Here is a 27,204-nt window from a genome sequence, read left to right as displayed (position 1 = left end):
CAAAGTTTTGGCTTCTGACATCACAGGTTTTGCCCCAGGCCATAAATTGTGACTTGCTGGATCACTTAGTCCAGTTTCTTCATTCTGTAACATCACATAATATGTAGCCTAATTCAGAATGCTAATGTATTGGATTAGATTTGAACAAGGGCAACACTCTAGGAGTTAATTGTACTTATCTTTAGTAATGATGTGATGGTGATCTTCATTTACTCAAGGCTACCTTATTTAAATTATCTATTGGATTATAATTAATATAATTAATATAATTTTAGTAATTCTTAACATTCTAAGAAGTATATCAGTATTTGAGATTAATTTGTATGGCCATCCTACTTAGAAATGTTTGAGAATATTTTTTTTGCCTGCATAGTCTTTATTTTTCTTACTTGTTTATCGAATGAATGGAATATTCTATTTTCTGTTTTTATTTATATATTTAAGGCAGAGTGATCTTCTGGATTAACTTTGTCTTTTGGCTTCAGTTAACTTAACACTTTTCATCTTTATCAGAATTTTTGGCAGCCCACTTAAAAATGTTGTAAGATCACAACACATTCCAGAAAGTCTGTGAGGAAAATTATGATGATATATGAGGAATGATTATATGATTATTCTTCCCCATTTTAAATTTGTATCTCTAATGATTTTTATGTCCCTAACTTTTTTTTTTTTTGGGTCCAGTCATGGGGCCTGAACTCTGGGTCCGGGTGCTGTCCCTCAGCTCTTCAGCTCAAGGCGAGTACTCTACCACTTGAGCCATAACGCCACTTCTGGCTTTTTTCTTTTTGCTTATGTGGTGCTGAGGAATCGAATCCAGGGCCTCATGCATGCAAGGCAAGCACTCTACCACTGAGCCACCTTCCCAGCCCTCCTAACTTATTTATTTTTTTTTATTTGTGAACATACTGTACAGAGGGGTTATAATTACATGGGCAGAATAATGCGTACATTTCTTACCAAGCATTGCAGCCTCCTCCTTTTGTTTACCCTTCACGTCCCTTCCCAGCCTCCCCCCTCCCCCCCAATCCCAATCCTTCTCCTTCCCCCCCATTCCCCCCCCCCCCCCCCCGCACCGACGTTGTAAAGCTTGTTTTGGACATGACAACTTGTACTTCTCATTGTTGCAACAGGTCCACCTGTATCCTTAAACAACTGGTTTTTCCCCATCTCCTCCTCAAGTTATACTGACATCAAATATAGTGAAAGCAGGGGTTATACTGTGGGGGAGGGACATACAAAGCAACAAAGAGATAATCTTATAAATGCGTTAGAAACAAATGCATGAAAGAAAAAAACATTAAAATACATATCTAAGGGTTCATTTTCCTGACATCACATTATCTGACCTTTTCTGCTTGACTCATGCATATACTAGATATTGCAAATAAGGGAAACCATGGGACCTATGTTTCTTTGGGCCTGGCTTACTTCACTTAATATAATTTTTTCCAAGTTTTTCCATTTCCTAACAAATGGGGCAATGTCATCCTTTCTGATGGAGGCATAGAATTCCATTGTGTATATATACCACATTTTCTTGATCCATTCATCTACTGAGGGGCATCTGGGTTGGTTCCATATCTTAGCTATGTTAAATAATGCTGCAATAAACATAGTTGTGCTGGTAGCTTTAGTGTGGTCTTGTTTGTAAACATTTGGGTAAATGCCCAAAAGTGGGATTGCTGGATCATAGGGGAGATCTATGTGAAGTCTTTTGAGGAACCTCCATACTGCTTTCCAAAGTGGTTGAACAAGTTTACATTCCCACCAACAATGAAGTAAGGTTCCTTTCTGTCCACATCCCCTCCAGCATCTGTTGTTGTCCTAACTTATTTTGTATCATAGTCACAAATGTTTATGTCATTAATCTTTCTGCTCAAACAATCTGGAGCATGAATTGTTTCCTTGATTGATTTGATCAGTTTTTAATTTGTGCCAGAATTTCACTGTGCTGCCCAGTCTGCCCTTAAACTTGCCATCCTCATCTGCTCCCTCCTGGGTACTGAGATTTACAGGAGTAGGCTTCTTCTGTACATGGTAGCACTTGGTTTGCTCTTTTTTATTTTTATTTTCTTGTGCCAATCCAGGGGCTTGAACTCAGGGCCTGGGTGCTGAGTTTTTTTTTTTCCTCAAGGTTTGAACTCTACTACTTGAGTCACAGCTCCACTTCCAGCTTTTTGCTGATTAATTGGAAAGAAAAGTTAGATTTATCTGCTTGGCTGGCTTTAAAACTTGATTATGAAATCTTAACCTCCTGAGTAGCTAGGAGAACAGGCATGAGCCACTAGTGCCTGGCTTTCCATATTGGTTCTTAAGAGCTATGGGTTTCCATGCCTTGTCATTGTTTCTGTCATGTCTGATGGCCTTCCATTTATATTCATTTCATGTCTTTCTGCTTGGGGAAATCCAGTTAGAAATTCATACCTCTGTCTAAATCTTAGTGTCACTGGAGCTGAAAGTCACTGATTCAAAATCTGCCTGTATGCTCACAGGTCTCACAGTTTAACCTAGTAACCTCCAATATCCACTCTTGTTGGTCATCCAGGCAGGTTCCTACTCCATTCTTTATTCTGGGTGACTTTATTATACTCCCCTCTCTTTCCTCCCCTCCCTTCCTCTTCCCTTTCTTTCTTAGGTCATGGGACTTGAACTCAGGGCCTGTGACTGTTCTGAGCTTTTCGCTCAAGGCTAGCACTCTACCACTTTGAGCCACAGCTTCATTCCTGGTTTTCTAGCAGTTTATTGGAGATAAGAGTCTCACAGACTTTTTACCTGGGCTGGCTTTGAACCACAATCCTCAGATCTCAGCCTCAGGCATGAGCTACCAGCACCCCACTTCTTGAATACTTTTTTGTTTTGTTTTCTTTTTAAAAAATTTTATTGTCGGAGCTAGGAAGGTGGCTCAGTGGTAGAGCGCTTGCCTTGCATGCTTAAGGCCCTGGGTTCGATTCCTCAGCACCACATAAGCAGAAAAAAAAAAAGCCAGAAGTGGTGCTGTGGCTCAAGTGGTAGAGTGCTAGCCTTGAGCTGAAGAACTGAAGGACAGCGCCCAGGCCCAGAGTTCAGGTCCCATGACCAGACTCCCCCCCCCAAAAAAAAAAATTATTGTCAAGGTGATATGTAGAAGGGTTATAGTTACATAAGTAAGGTAGTGATTACATTTCTTGTCTAACTTGCTCATTTTCTCCCTCTTTTCTTCCCCCCAGCCTCCCCCTCCCCAAGTTGTACAGATCATTATTTTCATTCAAACGTCTTGTCTTGCCCCATCTTCACTCTGCTAGTAATGTAGTTGTGTGGGGTAGGTACATAGCTTAGTGGTAGAGCATTGACCTAGCATGCATAAGCTCAGTGCCTAGGATCATCCTAAGCACCACAAAGCAGAAAAGCCTAGCTTTACCTTGGATTGGAAATACCACTGAGTGAGTGAGTGAGATGCTCTCACCCTACAGGCGTCCAGGGCTGGCCCTCATGCTCCTCTGCTCCCTTGTGCATGTGCCCACCAACCTCTCCACACTTGGCTTGGGGTACCCTGTCACTGGCTTGCACACCTGCAATCCTTATCCCTTCTCTTTATTACTTATCTCAAACAATGAATTTCCCTTTCTCCCTGATCATTCCCATCACCCTGCAAATAATGCTGTTTTTCCCATTCTTTTTTTTTTTGGCAGTTATGGTGCTTGAACTCTGGGCCTGGGCGCTGTCCCTGAGCTCTTCAGCTCAGGGGTAGCACTCTACCACTTTGAGCCACAGCCCAACTTCTGGTTTTCTGGTTGTTTATTGGATAAGAGTCTCATGGACTTTTCTTGCCCAGGCTGGCTTTGAACCGCGATCCTCAGATCTCAGCCTCCTGAGTAGCTGGTGTGAGCCACCAGTGCCCAGCTCCTGTTCTCATGTTTTTCCCATTGAAAGCAAGAAAATCTCTCTAGATCCCTGACTTGCTTTCCAGCTAGTGGTCTCTCCCATTCTCTTCTTTGTGGCACAATTTCTCCATGTACTTGTGACTGCTTATTGCTCCCATTTGAAATCCCTGACGTTAAGCTCTTACTTGCTCCTGTTCTGCAGGAACTGTCCTCACTGGGCCTTCAGTGATGAGATGCTTAGTTCTCAGCTCCCTACAGCAATGACTGACATGCATCAGTCGTTCGCTTCTCCAAACACTTCTTCATCGGTCTCCAGGACAGAACCTTCTTTTATTTTTTCCCAAACTCTTGGCTCTTTTTTTTCCATTTCAAGGTTGCCATTGTGTTAATATTATGGTGTCTGGGACCAGCCTTACCTATCTGCTTTTCTCTGTATGTCCTTTATAAATTTGCTAAGTATCTTATCTCATGTCATTAAATGCTGTTGTGTGTGTGTGTGTGTGTGTGTGTGTGTGTGTGTGTGTGTGAGTACATGTACCCATTATGAGGGTTGAACATGGGGCCTCGAGCTCTTGTTTGGCTCATTTTGCTCACAACTGGTGCTTTATCATCAGAGTCATCCCTCCAGTTCTAGCTTTTTGCTGGTTGTTGGAAATAAAGAGTCTCTCAGATTAGACTACCTGGGCTGGCTTTGAACCTCAGTCCTTAAATCTTAGCCTCCTGAGTAGCTAGGATTACAGGTATGAACTCTCATCTGTATATTAAAATGTGGCCTTATGGTAAAGCTTATATATTCCTCAGTCTTATTACTGGCAAAACACCTGACACAAAGTCACTGCAGAGTTACATTCCTGAATTTCTCTATCCAACATGCTTTTTCTGTAGTTACAATTTTTTCCCCTCAGTTATTGGTAACTCTGTCCTTTGAGTTATTCAGGCCAAAAGCCTTTGAATCACTTTTAGCATTGCTGACTCATGCGCCTCATCCATTTTATCAGTAACCCCTCTGGTCCATTTTTAGACTGCATCCAGAGTCCCACACATTCTCTCCACCCCCTCTGCTATTACGCATCATCGTCTCACACTGGGGACATTACAGGATCCTGTGATCAATCTTGCTGTGCCCTCATTTGTTATTTACAGGTCAAGCACAAAATGCCATTAGATTCTGTGGAAATGAGGCTCAGAGAATGGCATGACTTTGCTCCATGGCTTCCTGTTTCTCTCACCCATCTGCCTTCTGACTCATGCTCACAGGAAAAGTCAATGTTTACCAGGGGTCTGCAAGGTTTCAGCTGATCACGGCTGCCACCTCATCTATTTTGTTGACTCTCTTTGCGTGCGTGCGTGTGTGTGTGTGTGCATGTGCGTGTGTGTGTGTGTGTGTGTGTGCATGTGCGTGTGTGCAGATGTGTACATGTACCACTATTAGCCTTGAACTCATGGCCTCACACTTCACTTGTCTTTTTTGCTCAAGGCTGATGTTCTACCATGTGAGCCACACCTCCAGTTCTGGCTCTTTCTGGTTCATTGGAGGGTAAGAATCTTGCAGACATTTCTGCCCAGGCTGGCTTAAAATGGAGGTCCTCAGATCTCTATCTCGTATGAATGGGAGGCAGCCCGGAGTATGGAAGAAGCCCGCGTGTTTGGTGAAGATGGTTCAGGCATTTCAGGAGTGTGGATTCTATTCGAGGCAGCTGTGAATAGTGCTCATGTTCTACCATGGGATTGTTAATGAGTTTGGTGGAGTCGTAGACTTTCAAAAATTACCAGGTACCTTGTAGGACTTACTATGCCAATAAAGGAAAACTTTACTGGTTGTTTGGGTCTCACACTTTGCAGTCTTTAAACCTCTTCTCTACTTTCAAAAAATCCCCCACAAAACCCCCAACAAACTAACCCAAACCAAGAAACACACAAATTGTTGAGATTAGATTTATGTTCTGTACATGGTTGATGAATGTCTGTACATGGATTTGAGGTTTTAGATATTGGGAACAGCATCCTGTGTTATGACTATTATGTCACACTTGTTTTCTGCTGTGTTTTTCTCTCTGTTAACAGTGTTGAGGTGTTAAGAAATTTCCCACTCTATTATGGATTTGACCCTTTCTCCCCTTGGTTAGTTAACTTTTCCCTTTATCTGGAGTACATGGTCTGATGTACTTAAAATTAGGATTGCTATGTATGTCCTTTTTCTGAGCTAAACTCTTGAACAGGATGAATTCTACCTCTTTATATCTAGCAATGCCTTTTTACTGTTTTTTGTTTTGTTTTGTTTTTGGTCTGTGATCAGGACTCTGTACCTGATGCTTTTTCTCATTGGCTAGAGCTATCCCAACAGAGCCTTGCCTCCAGCTCCAGTGCTTTTTACCTTAAAGTCAGTTTGTCTGCTATGGAGTCCACCTTCCTCTTCCCCTTCCCCTTCCTTCTGTGTGACAGTGCTAAGGCTGGATGCTGTTTCTTTTTTCTCTCAAGGCTGGTGCTCTACCATTTGAGCCACTGCTTTTAGCTTTTTTTCTGGTTAATTGGAGATAAAAATCTTTCAGTATTTCTGGGCTGGCTTTAAACAATGATCCTTAAATTTCAGTCAACTGAAAAGCTAGAATTACAACTGTGAGCCACTGGCACTCAGTTTAGTTAGGATTCTCTCTCCCTCTCTCTTTCTCTCTTTACATTTTTATATTTAAAGCTGGGTGCCAGTGGCTCATGCCTGTCCTACTAGCTACTCAGGAGGCTGAGATCTGAGGATCATGGTTCAACGAGCCTGGGCATTAAAGTCTGTGAGACTCTCATCTCTTATGAACCACGAGAAAACCAGAAGTGGTGCTGGTACTCAAGTGGTAGAGAGCCAGCCTCGAGCTGAAGAGCTGAGGGACAGCGCCCAGGCTCAGAGTTCAAGCCCCATGACCCCCCTCCCCCAAATAATTTTATTTCCATGTCACCATTTTCTTTTAAGAAATTGTACTTTGCTTCCCCCTCCCCCCATTTTGGTGGTACTGGGGTTTGAACTCAGGGCCCTGGGCTTGCGGGACAAACTTTGCTTTCTTTAATCCCAGTGTGACAGCGTTTCTTTTTATTGCACTGTTCAGATTACTTCTATTTAATAAATTACTTAATAGGAATTGACCATCACATTATTTATCACCCATTTCTTCTATGTTCTGTATTTCTCCTTATTAATAGTTACATTCTCTCCCTTGCCATATTAAGGTTGCTTTCTTTTCTTTTCTTTTTATTAAAGGAAAGGATAGAGTCTTTAACACCCCGCTGTGTGAGCAAGGAATCGTTGGGTTCGGGATTGGCATCGCGGTGGCTGGTGCCACTGCCATCGCGGAGATCCAGTTTGCAGATTATATTTTCCCTGCTTTTGATCAGGTGAGCGCCTCCCGCCCGCCCTCCTGTCAGCCAAGGGGCGTGGCCTGGGCGTGGCCCGGGCATGGCGGGGTGTGGCATGTCCTGGGCGTGGCTGGGGCTGTCCTGGGCGTGGCCTGGGCATGGCCTGGGCATGGTGTGTCCTGGGCGTGGCATGTCATGGGCGTGGCTGGGGCTGTCCTGGGCGGGCTCTGGGCGGGGCCTGCCCGGGGCGGGGCCGGGCTCCCCACACACCCCTCTCCTCTCCGCTCCCCGCAGATCGTGAACGAAGCCGCCAAGTACCGCTACCGCTCCGGGGATCTCTTCAACTGCGGGCGCCTCACCATCCGCGCGCCGTGGGGCTGCGTGGGCCACGGCGCACTCTACCACTCGCAGTGCCCCGAGGCCTTCTTCGCCCACTGCCCCGGAATCAAGGTAACCCCGCCTGCCGGCCGCGCTCCGTGCTGCCAGGCTGGGCCTCCCTACGCAGTCAGAAAGGGAGAGGAGCATTGCTTTTGAAATCCAACACCGCTGCTACGTTTTCCAGAAGGTTCTGGAGCTTGATGCTGGTTGGTAGTGAACTCCATAGACTTGGAGAGCAGATAGGATCGTGACCTTCGTGGGTTTGTCTTTCCACGCTTTCAAGGCTCCACAGTGCGTTTTTCTCACGTAACTGATTCTGGAGTGCTTTTTAATACATTTCCTATTTGGTCCATATTTTCCTCAAAGCCAGAGGGAAGGATAGGAGTTTTGCTTGTAGTCCTTTTTATTCTTTAGTACTGGGATTTGAACTCAGAGCTTTGGGCTTGGTACACAGATACTCTACCACCTGAGCCACTCCCCTAGCCCTTTTTGTATTCCTTTTTGTTTTGGCACTTGGACCTAACTGGCCTGGACTGCGATCCTCCTATTCCTGACTAGTTGGGATGATAAGTGCAGGACTCCACATCCAGCTACTGGTTGAGAGGGGTCTATGAGCATTTTTTCCAGGCTGGTCTTGAACTGAGATCACCCCAGTCTTCATCTCCCCAACAGCTAGAGTTACAGGCATGAGTGCTCACACCCATGCATTCTTCTTTTCTAAATAGATTGGGAGAAGGCTGTTCGTTGTCTAGATTTTCAGGTTTTTTGATATTAAAGATATTTTGAAGGTATTATTATTATTATTATTATTATTATTATTATTGTGCCAGTTCTGGGGCTTGAACTCAGGACCTAGGTGTGAGCCACCAGTGCTCACCTTGGATTTTTAAAAAATTTTTTTTATTTTTTATTTTTTATTTTTATTTTTTGTGTCACCTTGGATTTTTAAGTTGACTAGAAGTATGTGTTCTTTTCAGTGTAGCTAGATGTGGTAGGTGGACAGGAGCTGTGTTAAAACATAGCATCTATTTTGTGTTTGAGTCTAACAGTGATTCATTAATACTTAATCTCCTAACATTACTCACTGTGTTTCATAGTAGATATTTTCTCTCAGTTCCTCACCTTCTCTTCTCTATTTCCTTCTGTCCTACCTGCTTTCTTTCTTTTTCTTTCTTTTTTTTGGGTCCGGTTGTGGGGCCTGAACTCTGGGCCTGGGCACTGTCCCTCAGCTCTTCAGCTCAAGGCCTGCGCTCTACCATTTGAGCCACAGCGCCACTTCTGGCTTTTTTTCTTTTTGCTTATGTGGTGCTGAGGAATCGAACCCAGGGCCTCAGGCATGCAAGGCAAGCGCTCTACCACTGAGCCACCTTCCCAGCCCCCTGCTTTCTTTTTCAAACTTTTCCATCTTAAGTGGAAAGATTCATAAAACAAAAATGGCTGAAAGTAAATACATAAATGAGCAGGTAAAGAAAAGCTAAAAACTACAAATACAAGATACTTTGCATGATGTTGATTAATGAGTTCAGAAATCTGCAGAAAATAAAGTAGTGAGATTTGTGCCACCGTATTCCTTTAAATAAAAGTTCTTCAATAAAAGTTGGATATAAATAACTTTGAAAGCCATGGTATAGCTTGCTATAGGAAATCTTACTTGAGTCTTTCTGATAAATTCAGGTTTATTTGAATAATTCTTCCTATACAATATATGTCTTTTATGTAATTATTTTAGAGTGAAGATTGGACACAAGTTTGTGATTTGAGGTAACATAGTATAGCAGTTAAGAGATTGCATCTTAGAAAGTCATACTTGAGAGTCTCTTGTCAACCAAGCAGTAGGACCTTGGGCAAGCTTCTTTTGATTTTTTTTTTTTCCTGATGGTTCTGGGGTTTGAATGCAGTGTCTCAAGCCTCAGAGACTGTTGCATGGTTTGAAACCTGCCACAATCTCCCTCAACCCCCTTTTTAGTTATTTTCAGGTAGTGTCTCATTTTCTTTCCTTTCCTTTCCTTTTCCTTTCCCCTTCTCCTTTCCCTTTCTCTTTCCTTTTCTCTTTTCCTTTCCTGCTTTTCCAGTACTGGGGCTTGAACTCAGGGCCTTCTCTCCCTCTCTCTCCCTCTCTCTCTCTCTCTCTTTCTCTCTTTTTGCTCAAGACCAGAACTGTACCACAAGCCACAGCTCTACTTTCCCCTTTTTTGCTCATTAATTGGAAATAAGAATTTCAAGGATTTTTTGTATGAGTTGGCTTTGAACCATGATCTTCGTATCTCAGCCTTCTTTATAGCTGTAATCCTAGCTAAACAGGAGCTGTATAGCTGTCATTTGGCTCAGCTATGGCTTCTTGATATCTCCTTAAGCCTTGGTTTCTATTTTTAAGTAGTAAAATTAAAATATCTCCTTCATGAGTTAACTAGGAACGACAGATGGAGATCTGCACCAAATTAACACACACAGGTGCTTCCTGTGCTTCCCGGTCCTCATTCTCAAGCTCAAAAGGCTCCTAGAGCTCTTCCCTGTCAGTGACAAGGGTGCAGTAGCCATATATTTTGTCTTGCTGTAACTGGACATGCTGGTGCCTGAATCATAAAGTTCAGTGCATTGCTTTTCCATTGATGGAATTAAGACCATATATATATATTATGTTATACATATCATATGTAATATATATTGGTTTTCTTTATTAATTTTTTTTTTTGGGTTCCGGTCATGGGGCCTGAATTCTGGGCCTAGGCGCTGTCCTTCAGCTCTGCAGCTCAAGGCTAGCACTCTACCACTTGTGCCACAGCGCCACTTCTAGCTTTTTTCTTTTTGCTTATGTGGTGCTGAGGAATCGAACCCAGGGCCTCAGGCATGCAAGGCAAGCGCTCTACCATTGAGCCACCTTCCCAGCCCTGTAATATATATTGTATATTTTAATGAGAAGGAAGGAGATTTGAGCAGGTTGAAACTGGAGAACAGAGTGTCCCACACATTGCAGGAGGTAGCAGAGTATTAGTAGAAAAGCTTACTAATAAGTAAATGCAGACAAATCTTGATATTTTTTTTTACTTTGATTGCTATTCTTTGCAGTTGTATTTTTATATAGGTAAGTTTAACTCCTGAAGAGATGAATATGTCTCAGTTAATAGAACATAGAAGGCATATTATACATATTCATTTAGTGAAATGAGTTTTGGGGCTGGGGAACAATATGTAAATTTTATCGTGTTAATTATGCTGAAATCCACCCCAGACTTCTCTGTTTTAGTTCCATTCGTTATCTACCTATCAGCCCTTGCCAGTGAGTGGGTTTGCTGGGGACACACTTTTACTAATGTTTTTGGATCTTTTCATTCAGGTGGTCATACCCAGAAGCCCTTTCCAGGCCAAGGGACTTCTCTTGTCATGCATCCAGGACAAAAATCCTTGTATCTTTTTTGAACCTAAAATACTTTACAGAGCAGCAGGTAACAGTTTCTTTTATCTTTGGAAGTATCTATCTATAACTATATCTCTGCATCTGTCATCATCATCTATCTCTCTGTAGTCTATCATCTGTCTGTCTGTCTGTCTGTCTGTGTATACGTTTTTCACAGTTCAAAGAGAATCTCAACCTTCCCTACAAGTTTGATATATACATTCCTTGTAGGGAACATTCTGTTTGATTTCTCCTGTTTCAAGTTTGTCTTTGAGTATCCATTCTAGGGAAAACCCAGCTAGGTTTATGTTTTGATAGTGGAAACAAGGAAGACATCTCAAACACAGCAAGGGGCTGTGTTTATCTGTGCAGCAGGTACTTAGTGCATGTGGGCGGAGTGAGAACATGATGAGCTGGTTGTATTCTATCAGGTTGAAATCATGCTTAGGTAAAGTGACTAAAGACCAGGATTGTGAAGGTATTCTCAGTTGAGATACTCTGTGTATGTGTGTGTGTGTGTGTGTGTGTGTGTGTCCATGTGTCCGTCCATATGGGCAGGTACTACTGGACCTTCAGCTCAGGGCCTTGCTCTCTTACTTGATGTTTTTGCTCAAGGCTGGTGCTCTACCACTTGAGCCACAACCCCACTTCTGGCTTTTTGTTGGTTAATTGGAAACACCAGCCTCACGGACTTTTTTGCCTGGGCTGGCTTCATACCTTGATTCTCAGATCTCAGCCTCCCATGTAGCTAGGATTATAGGTGTGAGCCACTAGGATTACAGGTATGAGCCGCCAGCACCTGGCAATGAAGGAGGTGCTCTTCACAGATTGCTATGATATCACGTCTAAGTTGATGTGTGTGTGTGGGGGTGGTCTTTCTAGCAAGCTGAGGTGGTTGTTCACCCCCCTTTAGCTCAATCATAATTTTTATAAACACACATCTGTGACTGCTTATTTTTCAGTTGTAATGGAAAATTTAAACACCAAACAGTTTGTGCTCTCTAAAGTATATTTTATTTTGAATTCAAGAAAATTACTTTGGCAAGTCAGTCTTTAGCCTTGAACTGTTGAATTTAAAGCTATATGTTTTTATTGTGCTGTAGTTTATGTACCATAATAGTGCACAGATAGTAAGTGTTCAGTTGGATAGGTTTTGGACAGCCCTGTACATTCATGTAAGTACTAGAAAAACAAGATAAACATTTTCATCGCTTCTGGAAGGCCTTTCCTTTCTCTCCTTTGCCAATCCATTTGCCCTGTTCTGAACTCAGCCACTTTCCAATTGCTGTTAGGTTAATTGATGTGCTTTTGGGCTTCAGATAAATGGAAACATACAATAGTATTCTTTGTGCTTGCTTTCTTTTGCTCAACCTAATTTACTGGTATTCATTAGTGTTGTTGTTTGTGTTAGTAGTTACATTCTTTATTTCATTGCTGAGTGGCATTCCATTGTGTAAATGTTCTTTGCTCATTGTTGTTATTACTACTAAATAGAAATAAGTTGTCTTGTTCTTATTCTTCTAAGTATATTAATTGTTACTACTAAAGAGAATAGCTTGCCTAGTTTTTCATCATCTATCTTTGTCCTGTAAATAGCATTAGTGTATTGTAGCTATATCTCTGAATCCTGCCTGTTAATGAGTTGGCTGGGAAATAAATGCTTCTTTGCTATGGGAAGGAGAATCTGAAAAACAAGATATATACTGTTGGGTGTGTATGTGTGTGTGTGTGTGTACACGTGCATGCATGCCTGTGTGTAGTAAGATTTGAACTTAAGGTCATGGTGCTATTCTTCATGGCTGATGCTCTGTCCGTTGAGCCACACCACCACTTCTGACTTTTTGCTGATTAGTTGGAAATAAGAATCTCAGTTTTCTGCCTGAGCTGTCCCTGAGCCTCTATCTTCTTAGCCTCCTGAATAGTTCAGATTACAGGTATGCTGCCCCAGTGTCTGGCTGACAAAATTTGAATAAAAATATTGAGTGACTATTCATTGAATGAGCATAATGTCATTTAGTGATGGCCCAGGTAACTGGGCAGTTTCACTTTTTCCAATTCTCTGTTGATGAACAAATGTCCATTATTATTTTCAGTTTCTCAGTGTCTTCCACCTATTATCAAGGAAGACTATGTTCCCAAATCCAAGGTAGTATTCTATACACAGTTACCAAAATCAAATCTCTTAAGGGTTCCTGGAAGTAATTTTCTTAGGAATCTAAACTATTTGGTATCTATAAACATTTACTTGTCAATGTTAAAAATTTATTCACAATCTATAATTTTATTCTAGATCTCCATCATAGATGAGCCCTCATTAATCTCAGCATCTCCTGGTCCCTTTGTTTCCTTGTTCTTCCTAAGCTGGCTGTTTCTATCTCATTGTATGGGGCTCTGATGGGACCGCCTTCATCATGGCCGGCCTCCATGATCTCAGGATGTGCATACGGGGCTCAGGGCCAGCTCTTCTGACTTTTGGGACTTTCTCTGTGAGACAGAGCTGTGCTGTTCATAGGTGGTTTGCTTGAGAATGTGGGAGGCTGGTCCCTGAATCCTTCTCTCTCCCTTCCCTGTGCAGTGAGCAGTGAGTTATTCCAGGACCTCCCAGGTAATCTCATTTTAAGTTTAACCTACTTAAGTCTCAGTTTTTCTTCTATAGACTTTGCTTACGTATTAGAAAGTTTTGGCTAATATATGTTCAATGCTCTCGCTTAGAGAAAAGATGCTTTTCTTTTGAGATGAAGACATCCCCCTACTCCTGAGTTATTGCACATCCTTTAATAATTTAACGAAGGTATTCTAACAGCTGACTTTAGAAAGCACAAAAACAATCTTTTTTTTCACAATATTACTTTATGAGGTTGCTGTGATAAAGTCAAAAGACTCGTTTAAAAAAATGCCAGTCTTTAAGAAATGCTCAACCTCCCTAGCCATAAAAGAAATGCAAATCAAAACAACATTGAGATACTACCTCACCCCAGTTAGAATGGCTATAATCAAGAACTCTAATAACAACAGATGCTGGAGGGGATGTGGACAGAAGGGAACCCTACTGCATTGTTGGTGGGAGTGTAAACTTGTTCAACCACTTTGGAAAGCAGTATGGAGGTTCCTCAAAAGACTCCACATAGAGCTCCCCTATGACACAGCAATCCCACTTTTGGGCATTCACCCAAATGATAACAAACAAGACCACACTAAAGCTACCAGCACAACAATGTTTATTGCAGCATTATTTACCATAGTTAAGATATGGAACTAACCCAGATGCCCCTCAGTACATGAATGGATCAAGAAAATGTGGTATATATACACAATGGAATTCTATGCCTCCATCAGAAAGAATGGCATTGCCCCATTTGTTAGGAAATGGAAAGACTTGGAAAAAAATTATATTAAGTGAAGTAAGCCAGGCCCAAAGAAACATAGGTCCCATGGTTTCCCTTATTTGCAATTACTAGTATATGTCTGAGCCAAGCAGGAATGGTCAGATAAATTGATGTTAGGTGAAATGAACCCCAAGATAAGGACTCAAATGTTTTTTGTTTCTTCTGATTGTTTCTAACATATTTATAAGATGATTTCTTTGTTGCTTTGTATGTCCTTCCCCCACAGTATAACCCCTGCTTTTACTGCATTTGATGTTGGTATACTTTGTGGAGGGGAAGGGGAAAAAAAACAAATCATTTAAATAGGGAAACAGGTAGACTCATTGCAGCAATGAGATGTACAAATAATTATGTCAAAAAACAAACTTTACAGCTTTGGTGGGGCGGGGGAGGACAGGGGAAACAAAGGAGGAGGCAACAATGCTTGATAAGAAATGTACTCATTACCTTGCCCATGTAATTGTAACCCGTCTGTATGGTATTTTCACAATTAAGAAAAACTTATTAATTAAAAAAAATGCCACATTGACTGCACTTGAATAGTATGTGTGAGACCCTGGAAATAATCCCCAAAAACAAATTTTGAAAACTCACACTATAGAGATGTATGCTGGAAAAATTCCTGTAACTGAATTTTATATCTATTTTAATGTCTGTTCTAAAATTTATAACATTTCTATTTGAACAAATGCAAGTTTGTGAAAATTAGGCTTGGAAAATATATGATTGTACAATTCACTTCCAAAGCACTAAAATGTATACAATAAAAGGAGATAATATTAAAAAAAATGCCAGTATTGGGGCTTGAACTCCAGGCTTTGCTCTCTCTTGCTTTTTCTCACCAGGGCTGACCCTCTACCACATGAGGCACACCTCCACTGTGCCCTTTTGTTGGTTAACTGGTGATAAAAGTTCCATGGATTTGTCCATAGAAGATAGCTTGGAACTTCGATCCTCAGATCTCAGCCTCCTAAGTAGCTGGGATTACATGTGTGAGCCACCAGGCTGGCTTATCTTTGAACACTTTAAAACATTCATGTTGCACAGCATGCTGTGTTGTTAAGACATAGTGATGATTTAATGTAATCCACCCTCCCGACATCCTTATCAAGCTTATGTGTTCATACTGTCAGTTGATAGGTGAGGATCTGGAAGTTGAAAAACTTGCTCAGTGTTTCACAGAAAGATTCAAACCTGGTGCTGAGCCTGTCTACAGAGGCATCTGATAATTCTGGTGCAGATGATTCAAAAAACCTGTGAGGTAGTGGCGTCTACACTAGACAGATGAGGAAACTGAGGTTTATTAAGCTTCAGGAAATTGCTTCACCCCTGCTTCTTCATGTAAAGCCGTAATGTTTGCTCTAAGGGCCTATCCTTTTTCTGATACCACCCCATTTTGCTTCCCACTTCATCTATGCAGGGCATAGATAAAAGGTGTAACTTCTTCTAGACTCTCTATTTCATGCGGAAAATATACTACTTAAAATTTCTTTCTGGCAGAATTAAAAGGGGTGCTGTTCTAACTGAATGAGAACACATGCCATCCATAGTCACGCATTCTCACGGCACATCCCTGTGGAAGGTGGAGCCCAGGTCTGATACACACTGCATTACTTTCACTCCTGACACAGGGTTACTTTACTTCTGTGATAGCTATAAAAGCCACATATCACAGTCTGGTATGGCCACTGGTAAGAGGTTTACAGTTGCCCTGGGTGCCAGGAAGTCATTCAGGGACTTAATCCCAAGTCCAGAAGGAAATGGAAGCCTGCCTGTGTTTAAGAGAAAACAGGAGGAGCTTGGTGAGGGGATGGTATTGTCCTTACCCATAGCTCCTCTCAGCCTCTCCTGCCCCTGGGCTCTGGGCTGTGCCTAGACTGTATATCCCACCCCTGCCTCATACATCCAGGTCACAACAGTCAGATGGCTTCTTTCAATCTCTTATTTGCTAAATAAGCTACTAAGGATGACAATAAAGCAAGTAGGTGTAATTTTTTTTTTAGTAATTTTCTTGAGTTTTGTTTCTACTTATTTTTTAAATAGTAGCGTGGCTGGGTGTTGGTAGTTCACACCTATAATCCCAGCTACCTCTAAAGGCTGAGATCTGCATGTTGCACTTTTATGCCAACCCTGGCAGGAAAGTTCACGAGACTCTTTTTCACCCATTAGTCAGCAAAACGTAGGAAGTGACAGTGTGGTTCAGATGGTAGAATGTCAGCCTTGAGTGAAGAAGACAATGAATGTGAGATTTTGGAGTTTAAGCCTCAGTACTAGCACCAAAAACAATGGAAAAAATAAATTGTGCAAAGAGGTTTTATTGTACATATAATGTATTCATTATGTCTATTGTTTTTGTGTGTAAGGGTAATAGATAATTAAAAATCTTCTTCTGGGGCTAGGAAGGTGGCTCAGTGGTAGAGCACGTGCCTTGCATGCCTGAGGCCCTGGCTTCAATTCCTCAGCACCACATAAGCAAAAAGAAAAAAGCTGGAAGTGGCGCTGTGGCTCAAGTGGTAGAGCGTTAACCTTGAGCTGCAGAGCTGAGGGACAGCGCCCAGGCCCAGAGGTCAGGCTCCACGACCGGACCCCCTCCCCCCCCCAAAAAAAAAATCTGATTCATTTGTTGTTGTTTTTTTCCCCTTAAGAATGAAATTAAATTTCTAAAAGGTGTATGACTTTAATTGGCAGGTTTTTTTTAAAACCAGTTCATAAGGTAATGATACATTTTATGGTTGATAATGCAAATCAAAATATTCGTTTAAAAAAATCTTAACAGCCAGGCACTGGTGGCTCACACCTGTATCCTAGCTACTCAGGAGGCTGAGATCATGGTTCAAAGCCAGCTTGGGCAGAAAAGTCCATGAAACTTCAGTTAACTACTAGAAAACTAGAAGAGGTGCTGTGGTTCAAGTGGTAGAGTGCTCCCTTTGAGCTGAAGAGCTCAGGGACAGTGCCTAGGCCCAGAGTTTGAGCCCCTCGACTGACAAAGAAAAAAGAAAAAAAGAAAAAAGTAAAACATAATTCTTTTGTTAGGTGATTTTCCCCTTGTTTTAAACTGTCCATGTGCTTATGTGCAATAGCTTTAAAAATATTGCTGTTTAATTCAGAGTTGAGTTATACATTCTTTGCCTGTATGAAATTCATACATAGCTCCTTGTTAAAGAAAATGAATTGCTAAAGTAGTTATTAAAATAGTTTAAACACATTGAACAAGAAAATGAACAATTGCTAGTAAATGGATGGTGTAGAATTTTTGCTAACCTGTTAAATATAGCATATTAGCAGGCCTACGAAGGAACACCTCTAAGAGAAGTTGCAAAGATTAAATAAGTCCTAAATGTGGTTAAATTTCAGTGCATCTGTTAAATACACTATGTATATTACGGGATATCAGTCTCATAAGAGCTTTTTTTCGGTCACGTTAAATGAGCTTGGAAAATATGAGGTTCATTTGAACATTTTGTAATGAATACAAAGGTGCTTTATTACATTATTGCATTTGTGATATATATTTGCCAACTATTGTGAAAAGATCTGTAATTTATCTCATTATGTAAAAAAAGGAAAAATGTGGGATTTTTTTATAGTAACATTTTAAATGGTTTTTCTTATGGCAGTTGAATATTGGCTTTCCCAATTAAGTACTGGTAAAGGAAAATGATCTTGAGTACTTTTGAGTTCAAGAGTGTCTATTGTAAATGTGTGGTGTAGAAATTTTGCTGGCCTGTTAAATATAATGTACTAGAGGGTACACGAAGGTATATAAAGGTATATTGAACAGAAGTTAATTTTGCTGTTGAATTAAAAATAATTAGTGAGTTGTATTTTCCATATTCAAGTGATAAGAAAATATGACTTTTTTAACCAACACTAAGGAAAATACAATTGTAAGTTCATATTTTCTATGTAAAAATATCTCAATGTGAGAAGTCTCTTCGTCGCTTGTAATTTGTTTGGAGGTTCTGATTTGATGTTATGTTGATATTGACACAGCTTGATTGGTTATTTACTGTCCAAGTCTCTAGCAAAGTGCTGCCTGCCATGCATGAATATTAAATTTACTTTACATTTTCATGTCTTTTGCAAGGCAGGATGCAGTTAAATTTCTCCATGGAGACAAGAGCACAGATTTAATCCCTAATGTAGCTATGCTCTGTTTTACAATCATATAGCTTACTAATAGCCTTATTTTTTTTTTTTTTTTGTATCAACCTCTCTCAAACAGAATTTGTTTCACAAGGCAAGATCACAATCTACAGTGGCTCTGCATTTTTTTCTTTCTTCTTTTTTGGGGGGGTGCTCATTTTGGGGATAAAGTCAGGGCCTGGACACTATTCCTGAGTTTCTTTTGCTCAAGGCTATTGAGTTAGCACTTGAGCCACACTTTCACTTCCAATTTTTTGCTGCTTAATTATAGATAAGAGTCTGCTTGGGCTGGCTTCAATCCACAATCCCGGATCTCAGTCTCCTGAGTCACTGGGATTACAGGTGCTTGGATCTGTGTCATTTCTCCCACTGACAGTAGTAATAAGATAAGAAGAGCTCCTCAAGTTCAATCTGGTGGAGGAAACATGGAATGGTGGAGAAAATGTTGGAAGGGAGACTCCGAACAGGAAACACTAGACACTTAGATGGACACATTGAAGTGAAAAAATAAAATTAGCAAAAAAGAATTACTCTTGAAGTTCAGAAAAAATAAAAAAGAATTACTTTTCATTGAAAGCATTTTATAGCCCAATGACTACCATTGAGTTCTTTTTTCTTCACAACACAAAGGATGTTTTTGGTGATTGAATTGTTGTGTCCTCATTCTGTGGTTCTGTGATTACGGGTGGGATTCTGGAACTCAAAAGAGACCATCAAATTCATTAGATGCAGTGATAAGGCCAGAAGTGGGCTTTGGTTTGGGTGGATTTGTCCCATTTCCCATTCTCCTCTCATGGGCTGTTGATTCTAACAACTGAAATTGGCTAGAAGTTTTGCTTAAATGGGGAGGTCTAGAGGTTAGTAAGCAAGCCAAGCAAGAACTGGAGGCCCTGATGTCAAGCCCTGGTACTGGCAGGAGGAAAAAGAGAAAAGAATATTAAACTGCATACCAATGGCATACGCCTATTATCCTAGCTACTCACTAGGTTGAGAGTACAGATTACAGATTACTGAAATTGAGGATTACAGTTCAAAGCTAGTTCTGACAGAAAAGTCTGCAAGACTCTATCTCCCAATTAATCAGCTAAAAAACGGGTTTGGAGATGGGGCTCAAGTGGGAAAGTTCCACCCTTGAGCAAAAAGCTGAGCAAGAGCTCAAGTCAGTGAGTTTGAATCTGAGGATTTACGTCAGAACAGAACAAGAAAATGAATAAAGAAAAAGAAATAGACTTATTAGGTATTCGGACTTGAGTATGCTGTAGTAGTCATACTGCATGAGGCGCAGTATATTCCACTTCTTTTCAAAAGAAGCACATTTGTGGCTGGGAGTGCGCCTTAGTGGTAGAGTGATTGCCTAGCATGCCCTGGATTCGATTCCTCAGTACCACATAAACAGAAAAAGCCGGAGTTGGCTCAGGTGGTAGAGTGCTAGCCTTGAGCAAAAGAAGCTCAGGGACAGTCCCCAGGCCCTGAGTTCAAGTCCCAAGATTGACAACAACCTCCCCACCACAACAAACAATAAAAAAAAGCACATTTGTATTTGTTTACTGTGTCATGTGTAATGCAACATGCATGAAGCAGGCGGACTGGCATTGGAAATTCAGTGCCAGGCAGGAGGAATAAACTCTGGAACCATGCTGTGTGTTTCATGGAGGAATTTGCATCATTCCTAGTACATGGCTATGTTTTTGCAAATGCTTCCCACACAAGTTATTAATGTGTGGAATCAGCAGGAATCGGAAAGAGCTCTCTCAGGATATGGAATATTAGTTACACGTTCTGTATTCACTGTACCTCAGACATCATGTACACCTGTTTGTTTCTAAGGTCTGTGCAGAGTGCACTCACACACCTCCATGTCTTTAGGAAGTGCCCTCTGTATTATTATTTTTTTTCTCTGTCAGTTGGTCTCTGAAGACCTCCATCAGTTGTCTTCTGCTTGATGCAAACCTTGATTGGTATAACCAGATTGTTGCTTCTCTCTGTATTTCCAGGTCAGTAATTTTTTCTGCTGCCAGTGTCATGCTCTTATTTGTTTGCTGATAATGTTTTTCCATCTGTCATTTGCAGTAGAGTCTGCTCTTTTCAGTTTCTCCTTCTGGCATCTCACATGATGCTGGAATACATATGGTACATAGGCATTATTTGACTCTGTGTATTGTATATGGTATATTATTTATGTATACTGTTTCTTATAGTATGTAGGGTTTATTTAAGATGGTTCGTTGGAAGGAAATGGTTAGTAAAAGGAAGAAGATGGGGGCTAATTAACTTGTAAGTGAATGTATGTTTTGCCTGTAAATTCATTTAGAGAAGCATTCATTGTAGGTGTGGAATCCATTTATTTTCAAATAGTATTTCCATTCTCTTTACATAGTTGTACAGAGGGGCTACAGTTCAGTAGGTTGTTTTGTGAGTACATTGCGTCTTGGTCAGTACCATTCCTTTCATCATTCTCCCCCCACCCCCCATCCCTTCCAACCCCACCCATCCTCTCAATTTTCTTAGTTTCACAAGACATACAGTGAATATTTATAATACACTTTTTATAATGTCTGTTCGACCTAATAATTTTCTCCTATATTTTGCTTGGTAAAGGTTTCTCATTTTTCAAAGTAGTAGGTTTCATCAGTGTGTAGCGAGTGTGGATGGATTTCTCTGGAGTGCTCATTAGTGCTTTGATTTTAATCGGCTGGGCATGTGGTGGGTAGCGTGGGCTCAGGTAGCTGGACACCTGTAACCTGACTGGATACTATGTTCTTCATCCCTGGAGAGCGGGCTTTACTCCTGCTGTTGCTGCCTTTCAGAAAGCTCTTAGCCGTGCATGAGGAATGCAAGAACGCTCATTTGAGATAGTAACTTTCTTCTGGCATAATACTGTTTAAATGAATGTAACTACAAAGTAGTATGCATGAAGTTTAACCTGCTCCCCAGGTGAATTGTTTGCCAAGATTAAATCAGTGAATGTATTAAAATTGTGTCTTTATTCTCCTCAGGAATAAATGCAAATCCCTGAAGAGGTTTTTTTTCCCCCTTCTTTCATAGTTCTTAATGTAAGACTCAACTTGAATCAAAAGTCCCTGCATGATATTAAAAATACAAAACAACCCCCCAGAGAATAAAGCTTTATTTTTGCAGTGTTTTCCCGTAATTAATTGTTAAAATTATGGTGTCTTATTACCCTGGGTAATTTTATTGAAGACAACAAAGCAGTCACTCACTGGCAATCTTAGGAAGGAGGTGGGCCAAGTTGCCAGCCCATTTCTTTTGATGTGCCAGCCTTTAGAGTCTTGCTTTCCAGGGCTTTCTGCTAATCACTTGCTGGCAGCTGATTTACAAGGCGGAAAAGAAGAACTTAAGTGGTAGCAACTGACTCATAAGCAGGGAAGGATGTGTATTGTCTCTGAGCCTTCTCCAGGCCTGCAAATGCTGCAGAGAAGGTGAAGATGGCAAAGAGCCTGTGTGCTACCTTTGGCCAGATATCTTCAGCGTGCTCTTGACTCAAATACTGGTCAACTGAGGAGGAGAATATAATATCCCATTTGAATATGTCTCCCTGTCTGTCCATTTGACCATCTGTCTGCCATCCATCCATCCATCCAGTGTTTTCTGTAGACTGTTAGAATTAATTTCTGAAACATTGTTTATTGGGGCTGGCAGTCATTTTCTGTAGAGGAACACTGAATTTGTTACATTTGCTGACATTCTGTCTGCTCCAACTACTGAGTTGTGCTGTTGTGGGATAAGAACAGCTATAGGCAATACATGAATAGCATGACCATTCATTTTGCAAAATACTGTTTATGGAAAAAATGATCTAGAAATTGTGGTTTTTCTCATCCCTGATTTAGACAGTGACTTTACATAGTTTATGTGCTATACAGAATTTTTTTAAGAGGTAGTAAAATGATTGGGTTCCTGTTGGCACATTCCTGTAATTCTAACTACCCTGGAGAGAGAGATCTGAGGATTGAGGTTCTAGGCCAGTCAGGGCAGGAAAAGTCCATGAGGCTCTATCTCCTAAGACACCCCACCCCCACCGGCCAAAAAAATGCCAGAAACAAAGGTATAGTTCAAGTGAGAGAGCACCTGCTATGAGTGGAAAAAGCTAATGGCTCAGAAAAAGCTAAGGCATAGTGCTTATGCCCTGAGTTTAAGCCCTAGTCCCAGCATACATGAAAATCTTAATAAAATAACTATGAAAGCTATAAGAGCTAGCCTGTGTGTATGTGTAATTGCATATGGTATATATCTGAAAAGACAGAGTTCTTGGTTTTCAAGCAAATGAAGTCAATTCTGCTCAATATAAACAAAAAGTGAAGGACAGTATAAACAACTGATTGTTCTCTGGCATGTCCAAGGGCCAGGCTTAGGAGCTATGTATCCAGAAGCAATTCTCCAAATGCCCCAGCAGCTGTCTCTGGACATCACAGGGCAGAGACTACTGATTTCTGAGTCACTGACACCACTGAGGGCAGATGTAGGATTTTGGAAGGATTTTAGGCTGTTACTGCTCTCTTATGCCATCAGCTCCCAATTCAGTCTGCTTCTGGGTACATTTGATTGGTAGAGCCAGTTTTGTGACCTAGCTGCAAGGGAAGCCGGGGAAGTGATTGTGTAGGCCTCGGGTTCACAATGGAGAAAGCCCACTGATTCCTCAAGCAGGGGTGATCAAATGTTGGGAGGAGATTCAGAGGCTCCTGTGCATGAGGCTGGGTCCTGTAGACATTTGGGGAATTATTATCATTGGTATTTCTGGGCAGTGGGATTGAAGGCTCTGGCTGGGCAGTAGAGGGAGCTTTTACTTTCATTAGATTATTCTTTGCTTCTTGAATGAAAAGCAAAAAAAGCAAAGACAAGATCAAACAAGGACTGGGAGAAATGAAGGAGAGAGCCACAATGTTATCCCACATAAATATGGCTGCTCTGTTTGCCTAGAACTCAGCAGTTCATCAATCCCTCCTCACTTTCATTTTCAAATTTCCTGTCAGATTCCGTCAACTCCTTATTGCATGTGCTTGGTTGTACACAAAGGTGCTGAAACAGTTTTCTCTGCGATGCTAGTGGCAGTTCAAATGGGACTGATTTAACAGATACTTTATTTTTTTTACTTTAAGATAAGGTCCTTGCTATATAGGCCAGTTGGACTTGAACTTGAGCCCCTCTTGCTCAGCCTCCTGTGTGCCAAGATCATACACATCTGTACTGGTAGTATCTATGTTTTGGGAATCTACAGTATTTAGTTTTGAAACTTAGGATATTGGCAGCTGTTACTGTTCATGAAGTGATTGTGTTATATACGAAATAAAATACACTTAAAAACTTCATCCTACTATGAGTTATCTCTGTTTTCCTAGCCCTCATAAGTTTGCTGCTTGATAGGAAATTGGTTTGAGATCTTAATTCAGTCCCATATAGTTTTAGCAGACATAGTAAAAATTTTATAATTTTTTAAAAGAATAGTTTTAAATTTACAACCAAAGTACAAAGATAGTACAGAAAATTCCCTTAAACTACATACCCAGGTTTTCCTAATATCAACCACTTACATTTGTGTGATACCATTGTTATAGTTAATAAACTGATGTTGATACATAATTACTAAGGCCCATGTGTTATGAGTTTCTTAGTTTCTGACTAATTTTTTTCAATTCCAAGATCTTTTTATGTTTTTTACGTTTATGTGATACATATTTACCTATGTAGTAATGTCACAGAGGCAGGCAGTAAATGCAATTTTTATTTTGGGTAGGTTATAAAATGGAGGAAAGAAAAAATAAAGGTAAAACTTGTTCACATGAGATTCTTATATTCCCTAAGCCACAAGTCAGAAAAAGTGACGAACCTTTCTTTTTTCCCCTCCTGTTTTGTATTTAGTGGAACAGGTTCCTGTGGAACCATACAACATTCCGCTGTCGCAGGCAGAGGTCCTCCAGGAAGGGAGTGATGTGACTCTCGTGGCCTGGGGCACGCAGGTCAGTGACTCTGTCCCTGTGGGAAAGGCCAAGTTGTGTGTGGATGGTCTCATTTCTCACCTTGATACAGGAAGAACTGACAGTGATGGTTTCTCTTTACATGTCAGACAGATAAAGTCTGTTTGGTGCTATGGATACGGACTCCCCATCAAGTTTATAAAGCTATAATTGACAGTCAAAATTATATGCATTCAATGTGTGCAACCTGATAATTCAGATCTCAGCCTCCTGAGTGGCTACAATTGTAGGTGTGAGCCACCAGCACTTGGTTAGTCTGTTTATTTAATAGCTGGGAGTTTGTTTACTGCTTTCTTAGTGGGGGTGAGGAGTCTGTTCATTCCTGTTGACAGGTAAGCATATGGTGAAGTATGTTTGAGTTACAGAATTGTATTTATTAAAACACTTTGAAAGTATATATTATGATTTGCTACTACAGTTGACTTACGGTCTTCTTTATGCGATTTCCCCCCTCCCTCTGTAGCCATAGACTTCTATCTTATTTTTTTTCCCTCTCTTCCCTTTAAAGACATGCTCAGCTTTCCTTTTTCTGTATTAAGGAAATTGATTCTCTTCAAACATTTAAGACAGTGTATTTATTATATGTGTATTTTATAAAGAAGATAAAACCATTTATAGTGTTGTGAAATCCTGCTGTCTTTCTGCAGTCCTTGTGGCTCTTCATTTTCAGTGGGGTAGCTGTGCTGCTAGGTTCTCATAGCCCTTTCTAAGGCCTGTGGTATTTATGGTGAATCTTTTTTCTCCTCTTTCAGTCTATTTGTGTGTGTGTGCATATATGTGTGTGTGCGTGTGCATGTGTGTGTGTGTGTGTGTGTGTGTGTGTGTGTGTGTGTGTGTGTGCTAGTACTGGGGCTTTTACTCAGGGCCTTGCATTCTCCCTTGGCTTTTTCACTCAAGGCTGGTGCGTTAGCACTCAAGCCACATTTCTACTTCTTGCTTTCTGCCTGTTAATTGGAGATCCTCAGCTCTCAGCCTCCTGAGTAGCTAGGATCACCTGAGCCTCTGGTGTCCAGCTCACTCTACTGCTCAATCCCTAAACATGTAACCCAGCTCATGACTTTGCTTCTCTTTAATAGTGACATTAGGTAGTGTATCTAAGGCATGAGTTTCCATAGCTTGCTCTTTTGTCATATCTGTGCTGGGCCTTTGTCCTTAAAGAAGAAGTGTCGGATATATTCCATTTTACCTTCTCTAGCCTGGCTGACTAGCAAGGCCCAAAGACGCTTTCTTCCCTCTCCCACATCTTCAGACCTTTCTGTCTTGCTTTTTATCAGAAAAGCGCATATCTCTTCACTGTCTAAAGAATTCCTTTACCCTTAAACATAATTATTATCATCCTACTTTCTTTTATCACCAGACTTGCACAACTATTTTCAACTGTCTATTCTTAAATTTCCTTATGTTCTGGCAACTACTAATAAACACCACCAAATAGTTAAGACATTTTTAGTAACCTTCTAACCTTTAATTATTAAATCCAGTGTTTATGCTGTGTTTTGATATGGATACTTGTACTTTGATGTAGACACTTTGCTTTTTCTGTGAACCTTTTGTGTTTAACTTTTGAGATACATTGACTCGTTTTGGTTTTCTTCTGTCTCTTTAGCTATTTTGTTTACTTTAGTGAATATTTGTTCTTGTTCCTCTTGAAAGCTGATGAGCTATAGGGTTCCCTGATTTCCTTATCTCTCTCTTCCTCCTCCTCTCTTTCTCTCTCTTTGTGTTGCCACTGGGTTGTGAACTCAAGGCTCTGAGCTCTTGCCACACTTCTACTTCCCACTTTTTGCTGATTAAGTGGAAATAAGAGTTTCATGGACTTTTTTCCTTGGGAACAGAATTCTCAGATCTTTGCCTTCTGAGTAGCTAGGTATAGCCATGAGCCACCAGAGCCTGGTGTTTATGTCTTTCTTGATGTGCATTCCTTGGAAATATTCCCACTGCCTGTGACTTTATTTACCTTCCTTGTGCTGCTCCTTTTGGACTCTCTTATCTCTCTAACACTGGCTTCTCTCATTCTCTTAAGATCCCTTTCTATCTGATTTTTTTTTTTTTTTGCCAGTCATGGGGCCTGAACTCCGGGCCTGGGCGCTGTCCCTCAGCTCTTCAGCTCAAGGCTAGTGCTCTACCACTTGAGCCACAGCACCACTTCTGGCTTTTTCTGCTTATGTGGTGCTGAGGAATCGAACCCAGGGCCTCATGCATGCAAGGCAAATGCTCTACCACTGAGCCACCTTCCCAGCCATCTATCTGATTTTTAGACCTGCATACTTGATTGTTTGGGTGGAATATGAGGTTATGATTTTTCGGTGCAGTTTCGTTCCTCTGTCTGTGAGCAGTGTTATGAATAATGTCAGCTTCTGTCAGGCCTGAACCACACTGTCTATTGTCTGTTCCTCATTTCAGGTTCATGTGATCCGGGAGGTGGCTGCCATGGCACGAGAAAAGCTTGGGGTATCCTGCGAAGTCATAGATCTGAGGACCATAATACCTTGGGACGTGGACACAGTTTGCAAGGTACACAGATAATCCTGATAGAATGTCATTTTCTCAAGGCCGTGACACTAAGGTTGTTGGATATTTGCAAAGAATTGTTATGAAATGCTGAGCTGTGGGGGCATCTTCAATGAAAATGAAAATGAAAAACTTCCCCACTTGCAGGAAGAAAGTTATGGGGACTTTGCAGTCAGGTTTATATTTCAACAATC

The 27,204-nt window shown here is 41.0% G+C and overlaps 1 protein-coding gene across 2 annotated transcripts in view; it reads left to right on the top strand.

Annotated features, from left to right (window-relative positions):
• Bckdhb (branched chain keto acid dehydrogenase E1 subunit beta) overlaps positions 1–27,204 on the top strand; it is a 184,439-nt gene that overhangs the window by 39,996 nt on the left and 117,239 nt on the right. For both annotated transcript variants that reach the window (XM_070010169.1, XM_070010168.1), the window contains exons 4-8: positions 7,108–7,241; positions 7,497–7,652; positions 10,915–11,023; positions 24,384–24,481; positions 26,903–27,013. In XM_070010169.1, the coding sequence (XP_069866270.1) occupies positions 7,108–7,241; positions 7,497–7,652; positions 10,915–11,023; positions 24,384–24,481; positions 26,903–27,013 (608 nt within the window). The remainder of the gene's footprint in view (positions 1–7,107; positions 7,242–7,496; positions 7,653–10,914; positions 11,024–24,383; positions 24,482–26,902; positions 27,014–27,204) is intronic.

This window comes from Dipodomys merriami, unplaced genomic scaffold (assembly GCF_024711535.1).
Source record: "Dipodomys merriami isolate MVZ:Mamm:240054 unplaced genomic scaffold, mDipMer1.0.p SCAF_8, whole genome shotgun sequence".
Taxonomy (NCBI): domain Eukaryota; kingdom Metazoa; phylum Chordata; class Mammalia; order Rodentia; family Heteromyidae; genus Dipodomys; species Dipodomys merriami.
Note: the sequence above shows the minus strand (reverse complement) of the source record. Positions and strands in the feature narration are given on the sequence as shown.